The sequence below is a fragment of the Apiospora phragmitis genome (genome assembly GCF_038363925.1).
Source record: "Apiospora phragmitis strain CBS 135458 chromosome Unknown utg000006l:1.0-5683423.0:1.0-5690449.0, whole genome shotgun sequence".
In the NCBI taxonomy this organism is placed as follows: Eukaryota; Fungi; Ascomycota; class Sordariomycetes; order Amphisphaeriales; family Apiosporaceae; genus Apiospora; species Apiospora phragmitis.
Window position 1 is genome coordinate 3023724 of NW_027117404.1, and position 23456 is coordinate 3047179.

The window sequence follows — 23456 nt, forward strand, 5'->3', positions numbered from 1 at the left end:
CATATCCTCATCCACACACCCAGACCTAGCAAGGGGCTCGTACTAGTCGCCCTTGAGCAGCGACGCGGTGCTTTTCTTTAGCCTTGGTCAAGCTATTGCTCAAGAAGGTCCTCGGGAGTGTCCTCGAGAATGAGAATGTTGAGCCTTATTCTCAATCTCTCGTAACAAACAATCATTACACCGAAACGACTCTGTCTCCATGTCCTCTGTGGATGAGTCAGAAGAATAAACCTCTTCGGAAGAGTCAAGCTCTTCGAACGGGTCAGAGGGGTCTTCGAACGTGTCAGAGGGTCTTCGAACGCGTTAGAAGGGTCAGAAGGATCGACATCTTCGGAAGAATCATTTATGACAAAGTCAGGATCCTCGAAGGGGTTAACCGCCTCGGACGGGCGGACTGCCTCACGAAATCTTGGGATGTCGGCTCTTACCCGCTCGGAGTCAAACCTATCGAACGAGTCTTCGGTTCCATCTTCCTCGGCCTTGTTCTTCATCTCCATAAGACGGCCATGCAACTCGGCAAGCTGCCCATCAATGGTAACGGCAAAAGCCTCAACCTCGCAGTCGTCTGGATCGATATCCATAAATCCTTCGTAGAAGTTATTCAGGGAGAACCAGAGATTGTTAGAAATATGGCTGCATGACAGAACATCAGGGTTAATTCGGCCTCTGCGTAGGCCTTTGAGTATAAGAACGTGGAGACCAGAGTTCATCGCTTTAATTTCCGCGATAGTCTGCGCCGCGAACTCAGAAACCTGGCGAGGATCAAAGTCCGCAGCCCGGAGGGTGTTTAATCTGGCGATTGCTAGCTCGATCTGACGAACCCACACTAAGCTAGACATCTTGAAGCAGGAGGCAAAAGTGATTGTTTGAAAAGAATAGGTGTGGTGTGCATTGTTTGTGTATGTGTCTGGGGAAGATAGAGTTGAGTCGGCGGTCGCGACGCGGCTTATATACTAGACCTGAGCAATTGTGACGAACAGGTCTACAAAGGCCTTGTTCAACTCGTCTGACCTTTTCAGGTCAATAAAACGTGTAATGCATTGTTCTTTTACGACTTGCTTTGCGTGAAGGGTTGTGGCGTTCTACAATTGCCATTGATCGGAAACAATAGCAGTGTGCAAGAGGCAGATCCCTTTGACAGCATTTGTCAAAAGGGGGCTATGGACGATCGAGAATTGCGAGCCAGGAAGTTTTCCTAGAGGTGATATGCCCACGTTTATTTGGCAACTCGCTCGACGTATATGCCTGCCTTAGGCTCAATGACGTTGCAAAGGTCCCATGTCAAAGACCCCAGCATTGGTGTCGACGTTTGCTTCGACTGGGCATTGACATTGTACCAATTATTAGTAGTCTGAAGGGTGTAGCCGTATGCAGGTATGTTGCGTTCGTTATCTTGTTGAAATCCGGCGGTATTGTAAGCTGTGTGTGTGGTTGCTCCGTGGTGTATAAGTACTTGCCTACGCAGTCGACAGCAAGGGGCACATCCTACAAATTTGATGAGTGACGTTTACGCTGCCTTCGAGTAGGGTGACTAGGGATATTCGCGTCAATCATGTAATACTAGAGCTAAAGCCAGTTCAGGTGGTCATAATGCCCTGACGCGTTTAGCTGACCAGGTGAACGTGTTGCTGGGGAGCAACAGCCCTTTGACCTGGCGGGTCCTTTTGTTCAATTGTTGCCTCAGCTTTCAGACAGGAACCAGCCCAGCAACCCAACCAGCAGAGCTACTTATATCCTAATAACAGAAGATTTCTCAAAGCTGGCTCGTCCGGGGGGTCCAGCCTTAAGTGGCGGGTTCTACGTGCCATGGTCGACGGTGTCCTTCGGGTATAATTCCGAAAGCCTGTCCGTCGGTACTAATCGTGATCTTGCAAACTGTTCACACCCCCTGGCCCTGTCTTGGCCTCTATTTTTTTTATATGTTTAATACTGTGTAGACGTAGTTTGAACGGTGAAGGCATTGTGATGGTGCGCGGCGATGGGCGGAGGACATGGTGATAGCTTCATGGTGGTGTGGCACCCCTCCCCCCTTCCCTTTTCTTTTTGGTCATTTGGCGCAGTGGTATGAACAACGGTCCGTCAATTGCAACAAGTCCAATCTGCAATGGTTCAAATCTGGGTTTTGCAGCTCTTTTTAATCCACTTCCTTTGTATTGGTTACTCAGGCAATCAGTCAGCTTTTTGTCGTTGCCTGGCTGGCTCCCATATGACCAAATTCTGCCCCCACACCCTGTAAACCACGATTGCTGCCCCAGAAGCAATAAATATCAAACCACATGTGATACTACCGGCACTGCCATCGCTGGTCATACGCTATACACGGATATATTTTTCAGGGGTAGTGGTTGTAGCTACAAGATAGGGGTAATCAAGGCCTTATCTTGTAGGGTAAGGTGATCGAAGGCCTCGTACAAAAATCGATTCACCAGAATGGCGGCATGCTATGTTTATTCATGAAAACTTGGCCTTCTTTCCCAGAATCTATTAACCTTATTGACATGGCATCCGCTCTGGGCACTCGTCAACCTCACATGACGACGAGCCAGGCCCCGAACGCCCTGAATGCAACCCTGGGCGGGTCGGGTTTCTACAGGCCCGCTTGTAGTTACCCCAACGCTGGGGAGAGCCCACCCGACTTTGACCCTTGTCGATCGCCTCTTGTGGGGAATCCCTGCGCGCCTCCCCCGCAAAGCTGCTGCTGAACGTGTTGTAGATAGCTGATGAGAGGATGGATAAATTTTCCTTGTTGCTGAGGTGGGTTCCTTGGCCTCAACTGGAACGTCGTCTACGCCTAGAACTCGGTTCATCTCCCCAAGGGGGAGGAGTAAGTGGGATATAAAAAGGGGAGCACACCTCCGCCGTTCATTTTCTAACTCATACCAGTAGGAGGTAAATACTACTGGGTTCAACTCGCCGCCATGTTTGTCTCCGTTGCCCTGTTTATGGGTTCCCTGGCCCTGGCCAAGAGCTTCCGCTATCCTACACCGCCCATGGGCTGGAACTCGTATAACTATTATGCATGCGAGCCCACGGAGGAGATCATCCATCATAACGCTCAGGGCTTGATCGATACCGGCCTCGCCGCACTGGGCTACAAGATCGTAACAACTGACTGTGGCTGGAACGCCGAGGACCGCGACGGGCAGGGCCGTTTGCAGTGGAACACGACGCTGTTTCCCAGCGGCGGCAAGGCCCTGGGTGAATTTATTCACGGGCTAGGGCTTGACTTTGGACTATATAGCGGAGCCGGTTACAAGCAATGCGGAAGCGACGTTCTGCCCGCCAGTCTGGGTAAGATAACATAATCCTGAGGTGATAACTTTCTCGAGCGTGCCCCTTACTGACATGGTTGAGACAGGTTATGAGGAACAGGACGCCCAAGCATTCGAGGAATGGGGCGGCGATTCGCTCAAGTAAGCTTTGCGGGTGAATGGGTTTAATACCTGCGGAGAAGCTAAACTTGGTGCAAGGTACGACAACTGTTATCCGATCAACGGCTCGACGATGGTGGACTACCACTCGGAGGAGGCGATAGCGCCAACTCGCTTTCAGAAGATGGCAAGCGTCCTCGAGTCTCTCGAAAGAAATATGGCCTACTTCGTGTGCCAATGGGGTGTTGGTTACGACGTTGGTGAATGGTGAGCAATGCACGATCTCCACCTTTGAAGATTGCTGACACGTATTGCCAGGGCCGGTGCCATTGGCAATACCTACCGGATGAGTAACGACATCTATAACGGCTGGCGGAGCATCTGGCGTATTACCAATGAGATAGTCCCATACTATAGGCACACCAAGCCCGGCGCTTTTGCGGATATGGATATGCTCATGTAAGTCACCTTACCCCTATCCGAAAAGAGACCAAAAACTGATGCATGTGCAGAGTTGGTCTCCACGCGTTGTCCGCCGAGGAGGAGCGCTTCCACTTCAGCATGTGGGCCATCAACAAGTCCCCCCTGATGCTCGGGGGCCCCGTGGACCCAGACTTGGCCGGGCAGGCGTCCATCGACATCTTGTCGAACGCGGAGATCATCGCCATCAACCAGGACGCCCTCGGGAAGCAGGCGCAGCTCGTGCGCCGCTACACCGAGGAGGAGTGGGACCTCTGGGCCGGCGAGCTGTCCGACAACCGGAAAGTGGTCGCCATCGCCAACTGGCGCAACGACACGCAGACGGTCCAGGTCGACCTTGCGGCCGCCGGTGTGGCCTCGGCAGACTCCGTTCGCGACGTCTGGGCCGCCGAGGACCTGGGTCCCCTTGAGGGTGGTAGTGCTGCCCTGATGGCGGGCCTGGCCGGCCACGAGATGAAGGTCTGGGTCCTGTCGGACATCACCGAAGCCGCACCCCCCGCGTCGGGGGGCTACTACTCGGCGGCCACCAACGCGACGACCGCCCTGGCCACGGTAGTGGACTGCGGCGAGGGCGAGTGCCTGCCAACGGGGCAGAAAGTCGGCGACATTGCTGCCGGCGCAACTGTGCGCTTCGACGGCGTCAGCGCGGCGAGCGGCGGCGCCAAGCTGCTGGGCGTGGACTTCGTCAACTACGAGACGGCGCTGGGGACTGCGTGGGACTTCGGGTCCAACACGCGCAACATGACCATCGGCGTCAATGGGGGCGCGGGCAAGAGGTGGGCGTTCCCGATCTCGGGCGGCGACTGGTACGAGACGGGGCGGTTGATGGTCGAGGTTGATGGGTTTGTGGCGGGTGAGAACGAAGTTGTGTTTGCTGCTGTAGGCGATGCTTTTGCTCCCGATTTGGTCGGTTTTGAGCTCTACGAATAGACAACGGCATGATGGTATCATCAATATTGCAACCAGGCTAAAACATTACTTAAGTTAAGTAGTCTATGAAGCAGCCATCTCAGCTATTTGTGATAATTCTAATTACTTCTCATTATCACTTACAACACATGCACAGTGAAGATGAATGAGAAGAACTGAAGCTGTACAAGACTCCAGGGCTTCATTGGGTCTCCTGAATTGCAGTAGTGAAAGCACTAAAGACCCTCTGTAAAAAGTTGCCTCTAGGCCGTTTCGCTGCATTGGCCTGCCCCACCGAACTTCTGCGTTCACTCCCCTAGCTCCAACCTCTAAAATCCTCAAGTTCTGAAATCTGGGAGCAACAGCCTTCCTCAGTACATTTTACCACCTTCTATCAGCAAAATACCCGCGGCAGTATAACCCGAGGTGACAAATACCAGCACATAGTCAGTTAAGACTACTGCTCAAGTCACCATCGCCAAGATGATGCACCCTTCGCGTCAGGCGTATGTGGAGGAAGCAACAGAGGTACGATCTCCCCTGCTACACCACAGTCGCCTGCCAGCAGCTAACCCTCGATTCCAGGATCGTACCATCGCTCTGGAGGATCTACAAACCGATCACGACTATGAAATCCCCGGCGGAGACACCGGCATAGCCCCCGAAAAGGCCTCGGCCATTCTCTCCAAGTTCGAGCGCAAACGATTCGCGAACACGATAGCCGTGCCCACAGACGATGGCCGCGTGCGCACGAAGCTCCGCGAGCTCGGCGAGCCCATGACCCTCTTTGGCGAAGACCCCGCCGACCGGAGAGCCCGTCTGCGCGAGCTGCTCACCGTGCAGGCCGAGCAGGCGGCAGCGGCCGGGGCCGAGGGGGGCACTCCCGACGTCGAGATGGAGGATGCCGCCGAAGAGGACGCAGACGACCAGGAGGAAGAGTTCTACACACAGGGAAGCGAGGGACTTCTAAAAGCACGACAAGATATCGCCAGGTATTCGCTGCCGCGCGCCAAGAAGAGGCTGGAGGCCCAGAAGGAAGAAAGCAGCATTGTTCTACGGACCCATGTCAAGTTCCGCAAACAGATCCGGGAGAGGCTACAGGGATTCGAGCTACAAGGCAGTCAGACGGCAGGCGACAGGCATGTCAGCATGACGAGGATATCGCCTAACAGCGAAATGGTGGCGGCAGGCAACTGGGGCGGCAGCATCAAACTGATCGAGATACCATCGTTGGAGGAGAAGGGTACGCTACGTGGGCACACCAACAAAGTCAGTGGCATCAGTTGGTTCCCTGGCGCAACGATACCCGAGCGAGGAGTCAGCCGGAGCTCGGTCAATCTGGCCTCGGGCGGCGCCGAAGGCCAAGTCAACTTATGGAGCTTAGAGAAAGACACGCCTCTCTCGACACTGGAAGGCCACGTTCAACGAGTCTGCCGCGTCGAGTTCCATCCCTCAGGCCGTTATTTGGCGAGTGCCAGTGAAGACACGACATGGAGACTCTGGGATGTTGAGACTACAACAGAACTACTACTACAGGAAGGTCACTCGAGGGGTGTATTTGCCATCAGCTTCAATACCGATGGTTCGCTCTTGGCCAGCGCAGGCTTGGACAGTATCGGCAGAATTTGGGATCTTCGTTCAGGACGGACAGTCATGATCCTGGACGGTCATCAGGATGGGCACATCAAGCCCATCCACGGTCTCGATTGGAGCTCAGACGGCCATCGCCTCCTGACAGGGTCAGCCGACGGCTGGATCAAGTGCTGGGACGTCAGAAAGGTGCAGCGGACGGGCGGCATAGGCGCGCACAAAAGCGCCGTGTCTGATCTGCGGTGGTACAAGGGGTTGGACGACCCCTTGGAGGGTACAGTGCAGCCGGGACTTGACGATAAGGGAAATCGGCTCCCGAAGAAATCCAGTACCTTCTTCGTGTCGAGCGGGTTCGACAACAAGGTCAATATCTTCTCGGCGGATGACTGGTCGCTGGTGCAGAGCTTGGACGGCCACACTGGTCCCGTAGCGAGTGTGGACGTGAGCAGAGATGCGAGATGGATAGTTAGTGGCGGTCATGATAGAACTGTCAAACTCTGGGGCCGTAACGATGGGGAGGGCGTTTAATCTTTGCCATGTAGATTGTATGTAATAGAATGTAAGAGAATTGATACCCCAATTCGTTCATCAAGGACAACACATCCATCGCATGTTTGATTGAGCCAATCCCATGTGCTCGATCTCCTCCGGCTGGCTACACGTGATGGGGTGACCCCTCTGGAGTGAAGATTGACAGTTGGGTGGGTGTGGGCCTGGCGTGCCATTGATTATTTGACCGGATCTGATCCAATTTCAAAGAAACACATGGTGCCTGTCTCTCTTATCAAACTCATGCATGATTCTTGCTGGTTGCAAAGACGCTTCTAATCTCCAGAGCGCTTCCTTTTATGCCCTCATCAATGAGTGCTTTTGCGTTGGTACTTATCACCGGGTGGAATCAAGCACAGGAATTAACCGGCCAACTCGACCGCACGACCGTCGCCTGGCACTTGCTCGGAACAACAGCCGGGATAGCTTGGAACAACAGGGTGTTTGTCATAGGCCAGCGGGCTTCCCAAAAATCGGCAATCGCCCCATTTCGCCCCAGAAGACGCCTTGACTTATTGACTACGGCACCGACCACGAACCTTCCGAACTTAAATGGAGCGCCTGGAAAGTTGAAGCCAGTCCTGTTAGTTTTACTGCTTCGTCATGGCAAGTATCGACCGATATCGACCACCGGCTCGTGAAGGTTACCAACCCCCGACGAGACCTCAGCCTCCGCCTAACCCGCAGCATCAACAACAACAACAACAACAGCTTCCATCCACTACCACTGCCACCACCACCAACGGTGCACGATCAACCACCCGATCCTCCAAATCGCCCATCAAGAGACGCGACGTCCCTCCCTCCGTGCCCACACCACCGCCTCACGTCCATTATCCTCCGCCGGCGCACAACAACAACAGCCATCCGTCTCTGACACCACGCCCACGTAGTGCGCGATCGCCCGAACGCGAGGCGACGGAGCCCGCAGCGCGCAGGAGGATGGCCGCCAATCAATGGCTCTTCACCCAGGAAGAGGTGGACAGCAGCCCCAGCATCGCTGAGGGCATGCCTCCGGCCGAAGAGCGCTTGCGACGTGCCAGGGCGTCAATTTCATATACAATGTCGGCATCATGCTTAACCTGCCCCAGCTCACGCTCTACGTCGCCGGCGTCTTCTTCCATCGGTTCTACATGCGCTGTAGCATGGACGAGAAGCGCGGGATCCATCACTACGTAAGTCGGACTTCTTTCATCGCGACTCCTTTCGTGTCCCGCCAATGGGGTTGGGTCCCATTGTGCGAAGGTGCTGCTGGCCGGTGTTCCCACTACCCCTACATACATCAGACAAGCTGACAGACCATTCCTGCTGCACAGAACATTGCCGCCACGGCACTATTTCTAGCAAACAAGACCGAAGAGAACGGTGCGAAGACGAAGAATATCATCATTGCGGTGGCCAAGGTGGCCCAGAAGAATGCCAATCTCATCATAGATGAGCAGTCCAAGGAATACTGGCGCTGGCGCGACTCCATCCTTAGTTACGAAGAAGTCATGCTCGAGTACCTGACCTTCGACCTCAGCATCACCCACCCATATCAAATCCTTTACAAGCTGCTGGAGGAGCTCAATTGCATCCACAACAAGGACCTGAGGAAATCCGCATGGACCTTTTGCAATGATTCATGCCTGTCAGTCATGCCGTTGCTCGTGGAATCACGCGACGTGGCGCTGTCCAGTATTTTCTTTGCCAGCACCATCACCAAGCAGACGATCCCAGACGTTGGCGGCAAGCCATGGTGGATAGCGCTGGAGGGGTGTGAGGAGCGTATGCAACAAGCATGTGCCATCATGGTGGACTTTTACAAAGAGAACCCCCTGAGGAAAGCGGAAAACCCGTCATACCAAGGCTCTCCTGGATTCAACTTCGACTCGACTAGAAATACAGGCGAGGGCTCCAGCACGAACGTGTCACCCAGAACAGAGAATCAGACCCAGAGTCCAGAGCCACGATCTAAGGAGCGAGTAAATGGTCACAGTAACGATGAGTCTGCTGCAAACGACAGCGCTGCCAAGGGGAGAGCTAACGATACCACCTCCAACCTGGCTAATGACGAGATGGATATCGACGTGAGCTCCAATAAAGGATCTTTCGCGACCCGTGAATCTCAGGGTCCCCCACAGACTGGCCCAGGTGATTCTGACACAGCTCTTAAGGAGGCTGCGAATGATCCTGCGAACCCATGAGCATACTGCCCGGGGCGACAGTAGGAACGCCGGGGGCTTTCCCAGCCCTGGTAAGAGGAAAGAACATGAGCAGGTATCCGATGAAAATAGGGACCAGAAGCGGCTGCGCAGGGACAGCGAGGAGGATGAGGGTGAGGTTCTGGATGAGTGAACAGGTATTCACTAGGCTATTATTCCCTCCTGGTTGTTTTCATAGTGCCTTTCTTCGACTGTACACCATCATCCAGCGATCGGCAAGTAACTCTTCGCCATTCCCCTTCTGTTCAACCATGCAGATGACTATTTAGCTGGCGTTTAAAGGGGGCATGGAACTTCGGCATTGTTTTCCCCTACGAGGCTTGCATTGGGATTTTTGACCTTGGAGTTTGGCTAGGCATGGCATAATTCTGGGCTTGTTTTGCTTCGAGGAGTTACATGGCATACCCGGAAAGGAGAACCCCCATGTAGCACATAGTCACTCGCGTATAATGATCTAATACAGCGATGCCCAAGTTTACGTATCAAACCAGTCGCCATCAGTGTGGTCAGAGGATATGTCGCTGAAAGTGATCTTTAGACTGACACAGGTTTCATAATGGGTTACTCTGCATGCTATTGTCTTGATATGTATTTATTCCATCATTGACATGCCCATAGGAGTTGTAACCACATTTAGTCATGATGTCGGTATCATTATGTCTCTACTTCAGCTTGAAAAAGAGTGCTTTGCTTCTTCTTCTCAAGTGGCCCCATCTCGTCACCGAGTATTGTTTACTAGCTTCTCTGCGGCCGTGGCCACCGCCGCCTTGGCCCTCAATTCCTCCAGACAGTCGAGCACATCGATCCAGTTCCCGCACTTGGTGAGCCGCATGCGGTCCCGCTTGCCGATGAGCGCCCGCTTGTCCGGCCCGTAGCCCGGGCCCAGCATTTCGGTCAGATGGTGCACGCCCGACTTGAGGACCAGAGGGGCCCGCGCCAGGTTCGCAAGGAACACGTCGACGGCCTCCAGGGGCACGTCTCGTGGCCCGCGAACAGAGCCGGATTGGCCAGGAGGGCGCGGGCGGACATGAGACCGGCGAGGTTCGGGAGGTGGAGCTTTGGATGCTGGGGGGTTGATGATGACGGCGCGGTGGCGGCAGGAGTTGAGTCAGTAGAAGTGGTGAAAGTCGGCGTGTGGTTGTCTTCGTCGAGCAGGTGACTTGTGTAGGGCAAGGCGCGCAATGTGAATACATCTCCCGACACTAATATGGGAACCCGCTTGCCGTACTTCTCGGTAAGGATCTCCAACGCTTCCAGATCGATCGGCGTGCTCGACGGGGTCTTGCGCGTCCGCGGGTGGATAGTGAGCCAGTCGATGTTGCGCCTCCATCCGCACGCCCCATCATCGCCGAGGACCGTGTCGATGAAGTCCATAGTCCGGCGCAGGTCCTTGTGCACGCGGATCTTGACGGTGACGCTGCGGCCCCGCGCCGACTCGACGTCGGCGTCCGCCAGCCCCACGTCCCAGCCGTCGCGGGCCAGGCGAGACCGCGTCTCGACCACCATGTCGCGCACGAGCTCGCGGCGCTCCATCAGCGCGGCGCCTAGCGACTCGGCGCACGCCCACGACTGCGGGCAGCCGCAGTTGAGGTCCACGCCGCTCACGTAGGGCGCCGCGAGGCTCGAGGCCCGCGCCAGCTCTAGGGCCGCGCTCGCGCCGAACTGCGCGACCGTGGGCACCCGGGCGGATTCTTCTTCTTCCCTCGTCGAGATGCTCAGGTCGCTCTCCCGGGCCACGGACGACCGGTTGAACTCTTTCGCCAGGATCATGGGCGTCCAGCACAGGTCGGTGCCATAGTGGTGCACGGTTTGGCGGAAGGCGAGCTATACGATTTTGCGCGCATGTGTGTTCAACATTCATATTCGAGAAGTAAAGGAGTAATAATGCACTTGACGATTATGGTGCTTGATGCGCGCAAGCCCAACAGAACAAGGAGATAGAGAGACGTATCGAGGGAAAGTTCGCCTACCTTGCTATAGCGCACCATAGGCGCGCATGCGTACAAATATCTGCCTTGAGACTTTGCCGCATCGAATAGCTTGAGCGCACTGTAAGATAGGGACGCACAAGTAAGTAAGTAACAGTCCGACAAGATTTGCCAGGTTGTGAGAGCGAGCGCAGCAGCACGCCGGAGAAGAACTTGCTTCTCTCAAATTGCATGAGGAGTGAGATGGAACCTACTGCAGAGTCGGGAATAGATGTTCATTTTCATCATGTCCAAAATCCATTCTTACGGCAAGAGAGAGTAATGTTAACCCACAGGTACCCAAAGTAGAAGGAAAGAAACATTAGCGAAGAGCTTATCTCCATGGCCCCTCGATTGCAATGGATGGAGGGGAGGGGTACAGGTAGAGCATGGTGGGGCTCTTCTCCCTTCTCCCAGCCCGCATATTCCGCATCATCTCAGTCTACTACATAGGCCTACTCGTAAAGGCTTCGTACTGCATATTATTCGCTCGATATGTTTAAGTATGGGAAAGTAGAGACCCAATCTCATGGGCTTGAAGATTTTAAATCGACTCGGGCTGCGGTGCCATGGATTTAATAAACCCAGTCGCTAAGTCCGGTTAAGCCTCACCCGGCATACAATGGAAACGGCAATACGCAACAAGTCTAGCATAAGTTAATGCCGACTTAAACCCATCGGGGGACTTAATAGCTCCGGCTTATCGTCATGGACTTGTCGTCATGGAGTTTGCACAGCTACGTGCCGGAGGGGCCATACACGGAGAACGGTTGTGGGCTTTTCAATACTGAATAATTAGAATTTTTTCGAATTGCCTATTTGTAGTTTCTTGGTAATTTCCTACTGCATACCGATGCAAAGTGTATAAAGACGCCTCATAACCCCGCAGAAAATAGAAAACTCCTGCTCAAACCAAACAACCTCACAGAATCACTTCCTTGACTAGACGTTTGCACGTATTCAATCATCGACATATTTGCACTGACTTGCATATTTCTTAATCTATCAAAATGCCTCAACTGATGGGAAAGGACATTGGCCCTATTGGCTTTGGTCTCATGGTACGTTACGAATCGAATCTCCATCCTCTTCGTGCTCTCGTGTCTAACGATTCAAGGGTCTCACGTGGCGCGCCAACCCATGCTCCGAGGAGCAAGCTTTCGAAACTATGCGCACAGCGCTGAAGAATGGCATGAACTTCTGGAATGGGGGCGAGTTCTACGGAACCCCCGAGCACAACAGTCTTACCCTTCTGGACCGCTACTTCGCCAAGTATCCCGAGGATGCCGAGAAGGTCATACTTAGCATCAAGGGCGGCATGGGTCCATCAGGCATAGACGGGTCCCCCGAAGGCGTCCGGAGGACCCTGGACAACTGCATCAAGCTCCTGAACGGGCGCAAGAAGATTGACATGTTCGAATATGCTCGCCGAGACCCCAACACACCCTCGAGGTGACATTTGGCGTCATCGACAAGGAATACGTCCAGACGGGCAAGATTGGTGGAATCTCACTGTCCGAAGTCAAGGCATCCACTGTTCACGAGGCGGCCAAGATCACAAAGATTGTGGCTTGCGAGGTTGAGCTTTCACTATTCGCAACCGATGTGCTCGACAACGGCGTCGCGGCTGCTTGCAAGGAGCACAACATACCTCTCGTCGCCTACTCACCAATTGGCCGCGGCATGTTGACGGGCCAGATCAAGTCGCTGGACGACATCCTCAGGATAGCATGCTACGCCACTTCCTCGGTTCCAGCCCGACACTTTCCCAATCAACATTCAGCTTGTTCATCAAGTTGAGGAGATGGCCAAGAAAAGGGGCTGCACGCCTGCGCAGCTGGCAATCAACTGGACAAGGGCCGTGTCCAAGCGACCTGGCATGCCCGTGATCGTTCCCATTCCTGGGGCCACTACGGCGGACCGAGTGAACGAGAACGCTAAAGACGTAGAGCTGTCTGGGCAAGACATGAAGGAGTTAGATGGGACCCTGAGCAAGTTCACGCCTGCCGGCGCGCGATACCCTCCCTCTATCCCGATGGAGGGCTAGTGTAGGAATTCGACATCCTGTGCATAGCCTATATTGATTCGTCAGCGTCAAATAAAACAAATGGGTTCAAATAAAGCGGAAATAGTGATGTTCTGGTCAGGTCAAGAGAATTATCCACGTTTTAGATCCAAGGAAACATCCGAGGACTATCCATAGAGGATCTTTTCAGAATTGCAGAATTCTTGTTGGTAGTCATCATAGAAATGGGAGATATGAAAGAAACACAGCAGCCTAAACTTACATGAAATTAGCAGTACAGCTAATACGAAGCGATCAACGATTGGATTGACCACCGAGCTGATATCTACCAGATATTTTCGTAGGCATTGTCATCTTCGCTGTTGTGGGAGTTTAGAGAAGAAAGTGCAAATCAACGGTTTGCGAAATGAGATGTTCAGATTTTATCCCAAGGCGGCCGACCCCACTGTGAACAGCCGCTGAAGCTCCACTGTTGACTGTCACCTACCACAGCTTGGAAGACAGCAAAATCGCATAGGTAAAGCTACGACAATGTCATGGCCAATTGATTCCACATAAGTAGAATTTATATGAGCAGACAAGGCTCGTAGAATAATATCGTATAGGATAAACCACACACACATATCGCATGCGACCAATGCCCACAACGCGTATATGCCAGGCTCAATAGCGATACATATGCAACTTGCCTCGTGGTATAAGCTGTGTGTGATTGTGCTGCACGTCATCCGATATCCCACACTATCGATGTATATAACCTACATGTATTGTCAGATGGCATCATCTTGGGAACTGCTCCAGCTACAGGCCTGGTTGGAAATTGACCCCGTGGGTTTTAGTCAATGTAGAGATATACTGACAAATGACCATTGCTTCGTTTTGTACAAGGCTGGGGATTCTCTTTTGGAGGGTACCTCTGTACGCGCAAGCCAATTGTTGACCCTTCCCATTGCTGCTTGACATCTCGATTCAGATGCGCCGCTATTTTACTGGATCAGCTTGTCTAATGCAGGGCGTAAACTCTCTCGGTCTTCTGGCGAAAGTCCGATGTGCAGCTCATGTAGCTACGACCACCAAAACTTGGCGACGATCTAGTTGGTAGTCAATTCATTGCCTCCTCAACTTTCAGTTATAACTTCCCCCAGCTGTCAAAGTCCAAGCACCGCGGTGAAAATGGTACCCCCGTTGATCACACTGGAAGAGCACTTCCTCTCTGAGAAAGCCGACGATGTGAAGAAGCTGTATTCGGAGCAGCTGGGCAACATTCCCGGGGTGTCCGAGAAGCTTGCAGACATCGGCCCCATCCGGCTCAAGTCCATGGATGAAACCAACATCGCCATCCAGGTTGTCTCCCACGGGCCGGGCGCCATGTGCGTGTCCCAATGCCAAGCCGCGAACGACCAGCTCGCCGCCGCCGTGCGAGCGCACCCGGACCGCTTCGCCGGCTTCGCGGTGCTGCCCATGGCGGACCCCGACGCGGCCGCGAAGGAGCTGACCCGGTGCGTGCGGGAGCTGCCGGACTTCGTCGGGGCCCTCGTCGACAACCGCGCGGGCAACGGCTACTACGACGGGCCCGCGTACGACAGCCTCTGGCGGGCCGCGCAGGACCTGGACGTGCCCATCTACTTGCACCCCACCTGGGCCACCCCGGAGCAGACGGACCTGCTCTACACGGGCAACTTCGCCGAGGCCGCGACGCTGAGCATCGGCGCGTCGGGCTGGGGCTGGCACTCGGACGTCGCGCTGCACGTCCTGCGCCTCTTCGCCGCCGGCACGTTCGACCGGTTCCCGCGCCTCAAGCTCATCGCGGGCCACATGGGCGAGATGCTGCCGTTCATGCTGCAGCGCATCGTGAACCTGTCGCCGCGTTGGGGGCCGCGCGAGCGCCCGTTCCGGGAGGTCTACGACACCAACCTCTGGATCACCACCAGCGGGGTCTGGAGCATCGATCCGATGGCCACCATCCTGCGGAACACCAAGATCGAGAGGATCCTCTACTCGGTCGACTACCCGTTCGGCAAGAACGAGGACGGGCTCCGGTTCATGCAGGACCTGGAGCAGAGTGGGTGGCTGACGCCCGAGCAGCTGGAGCGCATCGCGTACAAGAACTCGGAGGATCTCCTCAGGTTAAAGGTCACCACCCACAAGTCCCGGGAGTGAGGTTGTACGTAGATCGATCTCCAAGGCACGCGACTCATTGACTACCACCTCTGCCTCTTCTGCAAACTTCGAATTATATTAAAAAGTGGTACGGCTGTGGATGACTGAAAATTCCAATTCATTTCCAAGGCGTCCCCTGTTTGCATCCGCTTTTTATTTAGTCAAGGCCTTACATATTTACGGCAATTGCTCTTGGCACCTGGAGCCTTGCAAATACAGCATGGCCGTGATACATGAGGTTGAAACAGATCCGGAGGCACCCCCGTTTTCGCGAGTCCACCCTCCCTGCAAATTCTCCTTTTCTTGCACTGGGGGCGTTCCTGTAGAGATGCTAGAACTGAGCATGTTCGGCAAGGTCCCCATTTGGAAACATCTCCCTCATCGCAGCTTTTGGCTAGGCGATGGATCCATCCCTTTTAGTGTTCCGCTGGTCTAACTCAATATCAAGTGCGGCCGGCCAGTTTGATTTGCCGTGACCCGTTTGTGTGGGTTATAGCCAAGCGGCCCAATGACTACATGTAGACAGAGGTAGCACTATTGGATAGAACGTTTGGTAGTACAGTAGTATAGTAATAAAGCCCCGTGTCCGTACCGTCACCAATGCTAACCTTCTGCAAGACACGAGAAGAGAACCCACGAGCATTACCGGCACGCAGTGCTTGCTACCATTGGAAGTATGCGAAAGCGATAATGCAATATGTGTCGGGGTGGTGTGTGTGTGTGGTGGCTACCAGCTACCTGCATGTGCCGGGTTTATTTCACAACATCATTGGCATTAATCAATGACAAACGGGTGCTCGGACACCTCGCTCTGGGCAGATAGGCAGCAAGGTCCTCACTTCCGCACCCTCAGTGCCCCCAGAGCAGAAATCGGAGTTGGCGGGCAGCGCCCAGGGATCTACGCCTCTCGGTTCCGCAGCAGGGTTCCTGGAAAACATTCAGCCCGATAATGCATGTTTTGCATTCGTTCTGACATGCAGTTACACGTTCATAGCCTAGCAATTAGAAACAGCACTCCTTCCGGATCCTTTTCCTACTCTTACCTACTTGTAAACACAATCATGCATTAGGTATATGTAGGTACCTACCGAACACGGGCATCTTTGCATTACAAGCTCATTGTACCGCATAGTGAGCTCATAAAAACGATCTCACTTCATCTCGTCTAATAAACTCAACCGACCCCAGTGCATGGCTGAAAGCGATGCATCTCCCACAAGTGAAAAGGAACGTCCCGTCACCTACTAAAGAAAACGCCTTCTAGGGCGGGTGCCGAGTCCAGCTGTGCTACAAGATTTGACAAATAAACAAAGAATTGCCGGACTGGTGAGATTCGAGAACCGACTGGGGGCTGGTTTGCTGTGAGAAATCGCAACCCTACGACAAAAACGTTTTAAGACGACTTGGCCGGATCAAGACTAGCATCCTCCCGAATGGTTAAATAACTCGTAAGTGCAATTACGATCCAGGCACCAAAAGGCACCCAAAAGGCCAGGGCTGGCCAGGGATTGAGCTGAGCGAGCGGGTCGAGACCAGGAGCTGAGAACGTGCGTGGAGGGGTCATCCATCGCAATATCCTTTGTTCTCTTCCCTGTAGCTTCCAATCAGACAGACTAAAACCGACTGGGATAGCCCGTCTGCGCGTGCTCCATTTGCCCAACGACTTACTGCTTGCACACCCAATCACGGGGCTCCTTGGACCTGCAAATCTCCAGATACACTGCCAGGCCCTCTCCGACAGGAAAGCTGGAGGGTGTGGGAAGATCATCCCCTATCAGGAATCGGGATCTCGCAGAATTGGCAGAAGGAAGTCCGTCTTCGTTGTTCGTTTGCACTCATTCCCTTCATTTTACGACCAGGGCCTCCAACATGCCGATGCGATTCGCATAGCTTCAGACCTCGAGCTTTCAAAGTCCTAGGCTTGCTGCGACTGTCCAGCCCATATTAGCCTGGTCGAAACCAATATCGAGCTCTCTCGATACATCCGTGAAATTGCGACCCGAGTCTCCGTATCCCGTTCTCTCGTCTGATAGCTACCCGCACCGCCTGCTGAGCTTCCCTCCCGATCCTCCCGCATTTGCCAACTCTGCAGCAGCGACAAAAGAAACGTTATGAGCTGACGGCAGCACCAACAGACGAGGCGGTCGAATACAATCACAATTCGCGTTTCTAGTCCACCCCTGACTTTGGGCGAGGGGCCATTAGCCAAATTGCTGGGAACCCGCGAGCGCCTTGTCGCACGCACTGTCACTCATTCGGGCCCAAGACTCAATTCTTGTTCATTTATTTGCGACACACCTACGGAAAAGCAAACTTTCTAAGTCCTGCACTTGACCGAGGCTGCCGCTCGCGACTCACTGAGTGGGTCAAGTAACACAAATGATTGCCAATATGGCCATGCAGGCAGTAACAGACGTATCTAAAGACCGTGGCCATGGCAAGACGGGTTCAACGGGCTCTGCTCGCTCGATCCCGTACCCGTCGATGCCAGCTTCGCCTACTTTAACAAACCCCGACATGATCTTGCCCGACTGGGACCCCGGACACGTCTCCTCGCCCGACAGGTCGCAATCTCCTCTCATGATGTGGAAAAGTGCGAATGGTTTCGATATGAACCAATTCGATCTTGGCGCACCCGCCTTTCCGGCCGCTCCTATCACCCCCACGACTCCCATCATATACGGCAATGGCACCATGCTATCAGATATCGGCGAGGTCACCGAGAACGAAAGCACAGTCGGTGGCCCTGGTGCGCGCCGGGCGAGTTCCGTCTACAGTCTTCAGCAACCAGAGGCGATGAATGTGGTGTATGACACACTCCGGAAGAAACATTCTGGGCAGACGGTAGTGTCCCGCGACCGGCGTTTTTCGATGGAGTCAACGAGCACTATCACCAACGGAGACAATCCCAGAGTGTTTGCAGATTTTGACGATGCGGTCAGCGTCGACGATAGCGTTTTCCAAGGCGACGACGAAGAGAGCAACGCCGCATCGTACGCGTACGACGAGGCTTCGATGACTGGAGACGATACCCCTACCACTCAGGAGTTTAGCGAGGTTTTTACTCCGGCGGCTGAGGACAGATACTCGACAGTGTTGAGTCGAAGGGCTGAGCAAATCTTGGCGAACGCGAAAAGGAGGCTCACGGTAAGTGATGGTGGTAGTTCTACATGCAGTATGCGCTTGCGCCGCGAGCTCTTGTGCTAACCGTCAAACCAATAGACGATGGAAGGGAACCTAAGCCGTGCCAGAACGTCCATGTCTTCGTATGGGTCAGACTCTACGCCTTCGCCATCGTTTCAACGACCTGCCACCGTATTACACAACACTAAGGACTCTGCTGCGACAAAGAACCCCCGCGGGCACAGCCGTATATCAAGCGAGAATAACGTTCCGACCGAGGTTAAGCGAAGCCCTATGTTTCCCCCTCGAGCATCGAGCGCGATGGGCACAGCTGGCGGTTATAGACGACCTCTGAAGGGATCTCGAAGTGTTGAATACATGCCACCAGAGGACCCTTTCATGGAGGAGGAAGAGGAAGAGGAGATGGAAAGCCCCAAGGCCTCCTCGCTCTATGGCAACCAGGCTTTCGCCAAAAGCAAGGCTTCATTACACGACACCAAAATTGTCTTGGAACCCTTAAGCGAGGATGAAATGCCTCAGGATCTCGACAATGTTCGTGTTAGTATTGAGAGTTCCAAGCTCGAGTCATTCCTAAGTCCCACATTTGGCTCGTTCAACGAGAAGGGCTTGAGAAGATCTGCCTCTACCGCGCAGATGCGCGAGCTGAAGGACCATATGACAGACCTCAAAGGGCGACTCTCCGCTCTGCGAGACCAAGCTCGTGAGGATAACATGAAACGACGGAGTTTAACAAGCCTGCGAACGCCAAGTCCATTCACTCATGCTCGCGTCGAACAATGGTACGCAGCTACCAAAGGAGTTGCTGAGGAAGCGGACGCATTAAATGAGGATGCGATCTCTATGAACGGCAAAATGACCCCCATTCAAGGGGACGATACTAAAGCAAAGGCAGTCAGCCCATTATCAGACGAGGAATCTGTTTACACTGACCTCGAAGAAGAGCCGTATTCGCCGAAGACAAAGCTTGCCCCGGCCGAGATACACATTCAATCACCGAGCAAAACAGGGCTCACATTCGATGGCGACGACGACGATTTGCAGACAGAGGACGGCTATGAAGACGAGGCAGGCGATGGCTTTGTGGATGTGGTCGATCTCGACAGCGAAAGCGGCGAGTCGTCTTACCACGATTCCGTCCAGAATCAGATGTCGCATGAAGACCGTGAAGATGCTTTCGACTATGAGCACTTCTTTCTCCATAGTGCTATGGGAACCATGACCCAAAGGCGAATGCTGCAGAAGGGGAACCGGGACAGCTACAGCTCCGAGTACTCCGAGGAGTCGGTTGACTCGGTCGAAACCGCTCGTGGACCTTTAGTGATCACCAAGCGCGGACGTAGACGAGGAAGCAATGCATCCGTGTCTAGCACTGATACCTTTGCCACCGCGACTGAGGGTAGGCTCACAAGGGCTGATACCTCGGCTGCCGAGGAATATCCTGAGGAGGCTGTGCCTGAGAGATCGCGTTCCCATACACCCGAGACGGCTAAGCGCCTTACGTTCGGCTTCAACAATATGGTTGGCGACACCACCATGGAGCAAGTGCAGCAGCGCTCTTCAGTCCTTCGGCGTCCCTCGACCAGCGCAGCGGTCTACATGCATCGCCCTGGAGCAGCTTCGATAAGCTCGACTGGTACCACTCGCAGCTTCCCACTGGTGAACCAATCAAGATCCACTAATGGTGTCTTGACGCCCGGAGCATCGCCCAGGGAATCGCCAGACCAGGACCTCAAGCAGATACACGACAGCCTGATGAGCGAAACGGCAAGCATCTGCGAAAGTGTCCAAGGTGGCGACCAAGAAGCCATTGGAATGCTGCCCAAGGAGGACCAGATTCTGGTGCAAAGACTTGTTGCGAGCCTCGGCAAATGCGTCCTCGGTATCACTGAGAACGGTCGAGCCAGCAGCGTAAGCAGACTTTACCGGCGGCGAATCGACCTTGCCAGAAAAATACTCGAAGGAACGGAACCACGCACTTAGTTTCTAATGTTTAACAATACTTATTTACACGCGACTTCGGATGTGCTGGGGAGAAACAGAAAAGCGTGGGCCTTTTGAATTGGCTTTGGCTACCACGCTGACACCCCCCAGCGCTCATGTCTCAGGACACGATTTCCACCATCTTTTTATCGATTTTCCTATGTTCTCCAAAGCCATGTATTATGAGCATGAGACATGCGGATCCAGTTAGAAGCCGGACGGCGGAATATTTGTGCTTGTTCGTTTGCTGACAAAAGGGAGGCGGCCTTGTCTTTTGTTGTCCCGGAGTACTTGGGCGTCTGAGACCCTCGGCTTGACTAGGGGACATGGGCCAGAGAAAGCAGCGCGAAATGCTGTTGCTTGCCCATCTTTATTATATTCTTCGATACCCTGGGTTACGGAGCTATTGCCGCTATTTCATCTGAATAGCCCCGCGCCTATTCCAAATGTGTTCGGTCCCAATGGCTCTCTTCCTGTAAATATATATCTACCACCAGTTAAGTTACCTATCTATCTACATATCAACCAACCCATTGGACAATACCAGATTCGATTAACTATCACTCCATGATTAATTCTACTACGTGAGGCGAGGCGTTCATTTTTATCATACCTCGAAACCTTTCTCAAATATTAAACCGTTGCATACACAATGTATTATGCAGTCACAAAGCCTTGTTACTCGAGTAAGAAGTTGGTAACAGCCAGCCCAATAAGCTCCAGCTGATTAGATGCCTATGACATTGTTCCCCACATCGCCTTGAACCCCACTGGGCGGTTTCCCTCCCTATCAGATTGAGAATTACCCCACGGTACCTATCACTTTCACTTCCCCGAAAAAACGTGCCCCTCCATGAATTCTACCAGCAGATAGAATTCTGAAGCGATTCCGGAGGGCGACATGTTCTGAAGCTTGAGTGCCTTGACCTCCCGTTTTTTTATATCACGGCCTTGCGTCAGTCTGCTTGCCAATAACCCCTGCGCGGCTTGCATTTGTCTAGATTTTTGACCAAGATGACTAAGAAGCCGGTTATCGGCCTGTTGGGCGGCGGCCAGCTGGGCCGTATGCTCTGCGAGTCTGCTGGTCCCCTTGGCTACCAGATCGCCATCCTGGACGAGGAGAACTCGCCCGCCAAGCAGGCAAACCACAATGATCTGCACGTCACGGGTTCCTTCAAGGACCCTGCCAAGATCAAGCTGCTGGCGTCACGCTCCGACGTCTTGACCGTAGAGATCGAGCACGTTGACACCCAGGTCTTGGAAGAGATCGCCACTGTCGGTGTCGACGTGCCTGATTCTCAGGGTGGTGTGACCAAGAAAAAGGTCCCCGTCCACCCGGACTGGAAGACGATACGGCTCATCCAGGACAAGTACGAGCAAAAGGAATATCTCGGCAAGAAGGGGATCCCCATTGCCGAGCAGATGGCCATCGCAGATGCGAGTGCCGATCGCAAGGCGTCGCTACAGGAAGCAGCCACCAAGTACGGCTTCCCGTACATGCTCAAGGGCGCCAAGGGCTCTTACGATGGAAGGGGCAACTTCAAGGTCCGAAGCCCCGAGGACTTCGAGACTGCTATCCAGCAGATGGGCGACCAACCTCTGTACGCGGAACGATGGGTGCCGTTCGAGATGGAGCTGGCCGTCATGGTCGTGCGAACCGAGGACGATGCAGGCAAACTCCAGAAGGTGATGCCGTACCCGGTGGTCGAGACTATCCACGAGGACAGCGTGTGTACCAAGGTCTTCTTCCCACCCAGGAACGTGGCAGACGACATGCAGACACGGGCCCAGAAGATTGCCTGTGACGTAGTGTCCCATCTCTGGGGCCGAGGTGTGTTTGCTGTCGAGATGTTCCTGCTCAAGGATGGTAAGTCGCACACTACTAATCAAAGCCTTGGCAATATGCTCATCTATATATTCTAGGTCAGGTCATAGTCAACGAAATTGCCCCGCGACCTCATAACAGTGGACACTACACGATAGAAGCCGTTCCTCAGATGTCACAGTACAAGGCACAACTATGCGCTATCATGAACGACTTCCCAGAGGATTTCGAAGTCGTACCCAGAGTGCCTTCAGCACTCATGGTCAACATCCTTGGCGGCGCTAAGCCCACATCCCATGACGAGCTGGCCGAGCTATCAAGGAAGCTGACTAACCGCTCGATGGACGTCTACCTCCACGACTACGGCAAGCAGTCGAAGCCAGGAAGAAAGATTGGTCACGTCACTGCCATTGGCTACTCCTCCATCTCTAAACTCGTGGAGATGGCGCATCCGTTGATTGCGAGCGCCGACAAAATTCGGGCGGAACGGGTTGGTGAGGCCGCACCTACGGTGTCGGCATCGCCATCACCCAAGGCTGCTCCTCTTGTGGCCGTCACGATGGGCAGCGACAGCGACCTTCCGGTATTGACGGCCGGGCTAAAGATCCTTGACCAATTTCAGGTGCCTTACGAGGTTCGGATCACGTCGGCACACCGCACACCGCACCATATGATGAAGTTTGCGGCCGAAATGGCACAGGGAGGAGTCAAGGTCATCATTGCCGCAGCAGGCGGTGCCGCTCACCTGCCCGGCATGGTAGCATCCGAAGTACACCTGCCCGTTATCGGCGTGCCCGTCAAGGCCTCGGTACTGGATGGCGTAGACAGCCTCTACTCGATCGTGCAAATGCCCGCGGAATCCCCTGTGCGACGGTGGGCATCGGAAACTCCACCAATGCCGCCTTGCTGGCTATCCGAATCCTGGGGACCACATACCCGGAATACGCTGCGCAGATGAAGGCTTACCAAACCAAAATGAAAGACGAAGTCCTGGAGAAGGATGAGAAGCTATCTTCCGACGGCTGGCAGAAGTATCTGGAGGCTAAAAAGTGAGGATTGTCCCGTTACCAAATGAAATAGAGGAGTTCAACTTGTCACTGGTTCCCGAATGAAGTAGCTGTATACAACCTGCTCTCGTAACCTATCTAAACGCCAGTCAAGACACATTGGGTGAGCATTATATTCTGGAAGGACGAATAGCGAAATACACGGTTGATGATTTCTTGGAATATGAACCCCACAGACCCTAAC

General features: G+C 53.8%; 9 protein-coding genes across 9 annotated transcripts; 7 read left to right on the top strand and 2 right to left on the bottom strand.

Annotated features, from left to right (window-relative positions):
* Window positions 1-92: 92 nt before the first annotated feature.
* PG994_006201 (uncharacterized protein) lies at window positions 93-839 on the bottom strand (the record flags this gene model as incomplete). The annotated part of the gene is made up of 1 exon (XM_066857610.1): window positions 93-839. One exon carries the CDS (start codon window positions 837-839, stop codon window positions 93-95), a length of 747 nt encoding a protein of 248 aa, XP_066716879.1.
* Window positions 840-2918: 2079 nt separating this feature from the next.
* Window positions 2919-4781, top strand: PG994_006202 (uncharacterized protein; the record flags this gene model as incomplete). Its single annotated transcript, XM_066857611.1, has 5 exons — window positions 2919-3291; window positions 3359-3413; window positions 3471-3638; window positions 3690-3830; window positions 3884-4781. The coding sequence occupies 5 exons, from the start codon at window positions 2919-2921 to the stop codon at window positions 4779-4781; spliced, it is 1635 nt and encodes a 544-aa protein (XP_066716880.1).
* A 462-nt stretch (window positions 4782-5243) lies between these two features.
* On the top strand, window positions 5244-6878 carry PG994_006203 (uncharacterized protein; the record flags this gene model as incomplete). The annotated part of the gene is made up of 1 exon (XM_066857612.1): window positions 5244-6878. The coding sequence occupies one exon, from the start codon at window positions 5244-5246 to the stop codon at window positions 6876-6878; it is 1635 nt and encodes a 544-aa protein (XP_066716881.1).
* Window positions 6879-7502: 624 nt separating this feature from the next.
* On the top strand, window positions 7503-9085 carry PG994_006204 (uncharacterized protein; the record flags this gene model as incomplete). The annotated part of the gene is made up of 3 exons (XM_066857613.1): window positions 7503-7877; window positions 7943-8074; window positions 8216-9085. The coding sequence occupies 3 exons, from the start codon at window positions 7503-7505 to the stop codon at window positions 9083-9085; spliced, it is 1377 nt and encodes a 458-aa protein (XP_066716882.1).
* A 736-nt stretch (window positions 9086-9821) lies between these two features.
* Window positions 9822-11091, bottom strand: PG994_006205 (tRNA-dihydrouridine(20a/20b) synthase -like; the record flags this gene model as incomplete). The annotated part of the gene is made up of 3 exons (XM_066857614.1): window positions 9822-10081; window positions 10138-10927; window positions 11074-11091. 3 exons carry the CDS (start codon window positions 11089-11091, stop codon window positions 9822-9824), a joined length of 1068 nt encoding a protein of 355 aa, XP_066716883.1.
* Window positions 11092-12080: 989 nt separating this feature from the next.
* On the top strand, window positions 12081-13117 carry PG994_006206 (Aldo/keto reductase; the record flags this gene model as incomplete). Its single annotated transcript, XM_066857615.1, has 4 exons — window positions 12081-12131; window positions 12188-12424; window positions 12523-12819; window positions 12908-13117. 4 exons carry the CDS (start codon window positions 12081-12083, stop codon window positions 13115-13117), a joined length of 795 nt encoding a protein of 264 aa, XP_066716884.1.
* A 1152-nt stretch (window positions 13118-14269) lies between these two features.
* PG994_006207 (Decarboxylase orsB) lies at window positions 14270-15256 on the top strand (the record flags this gene model as incomplete). Its single annotated transcript, XM_066857616.1, has 1 exon — window positions 14270-15256. One exon carries the CDS (start codon window positions 14270-14272, stop codon window positions 15254-15256), a length of 987 nt encoding a protein of 328 aa, XP_066716885.1.
* A 2391-nt stretch (window positions 15257-17647) lies between these two features.
* On the top strand, window positions 17648-20380 carry PG994_006208 (uncharacterized protein; the record flags this gene model as incomplete). Its single annotated transcript, XM_066857617.1, has 2 exons — window positions 17648-18403; window positions 18479-20380. The coding sequence occupies 2 exons, from the start codon at window positions 17648-17650 to the stop codon at window positions 20378-20380; spliced, it is 2658 nt and encodes an 885-aa protein (XP_066716886.1).
* A 1014-nt stretch (window positions 20381-21394) lies between these two features.
* Window positions 21395-23258, top strand: PG994_006209 (phosphoribosylaminoimidazole carboxylase; the record flags this gene model as incomplete). The annotated part of the gene is made up of 3 exons (XM_066857618.1): window positions 21395-22247; window positions 22304-23013; window positions 23034-23258. 3 exons carry the CDS (start codon window positions 21395-21397, stop codon window positions 23256-23258), a joined length of 1788 nt encoding a protein of 595 aa, XP_066716887.1.
* Window positions 23259-23456: the final 198 nt, after the last annotated feature.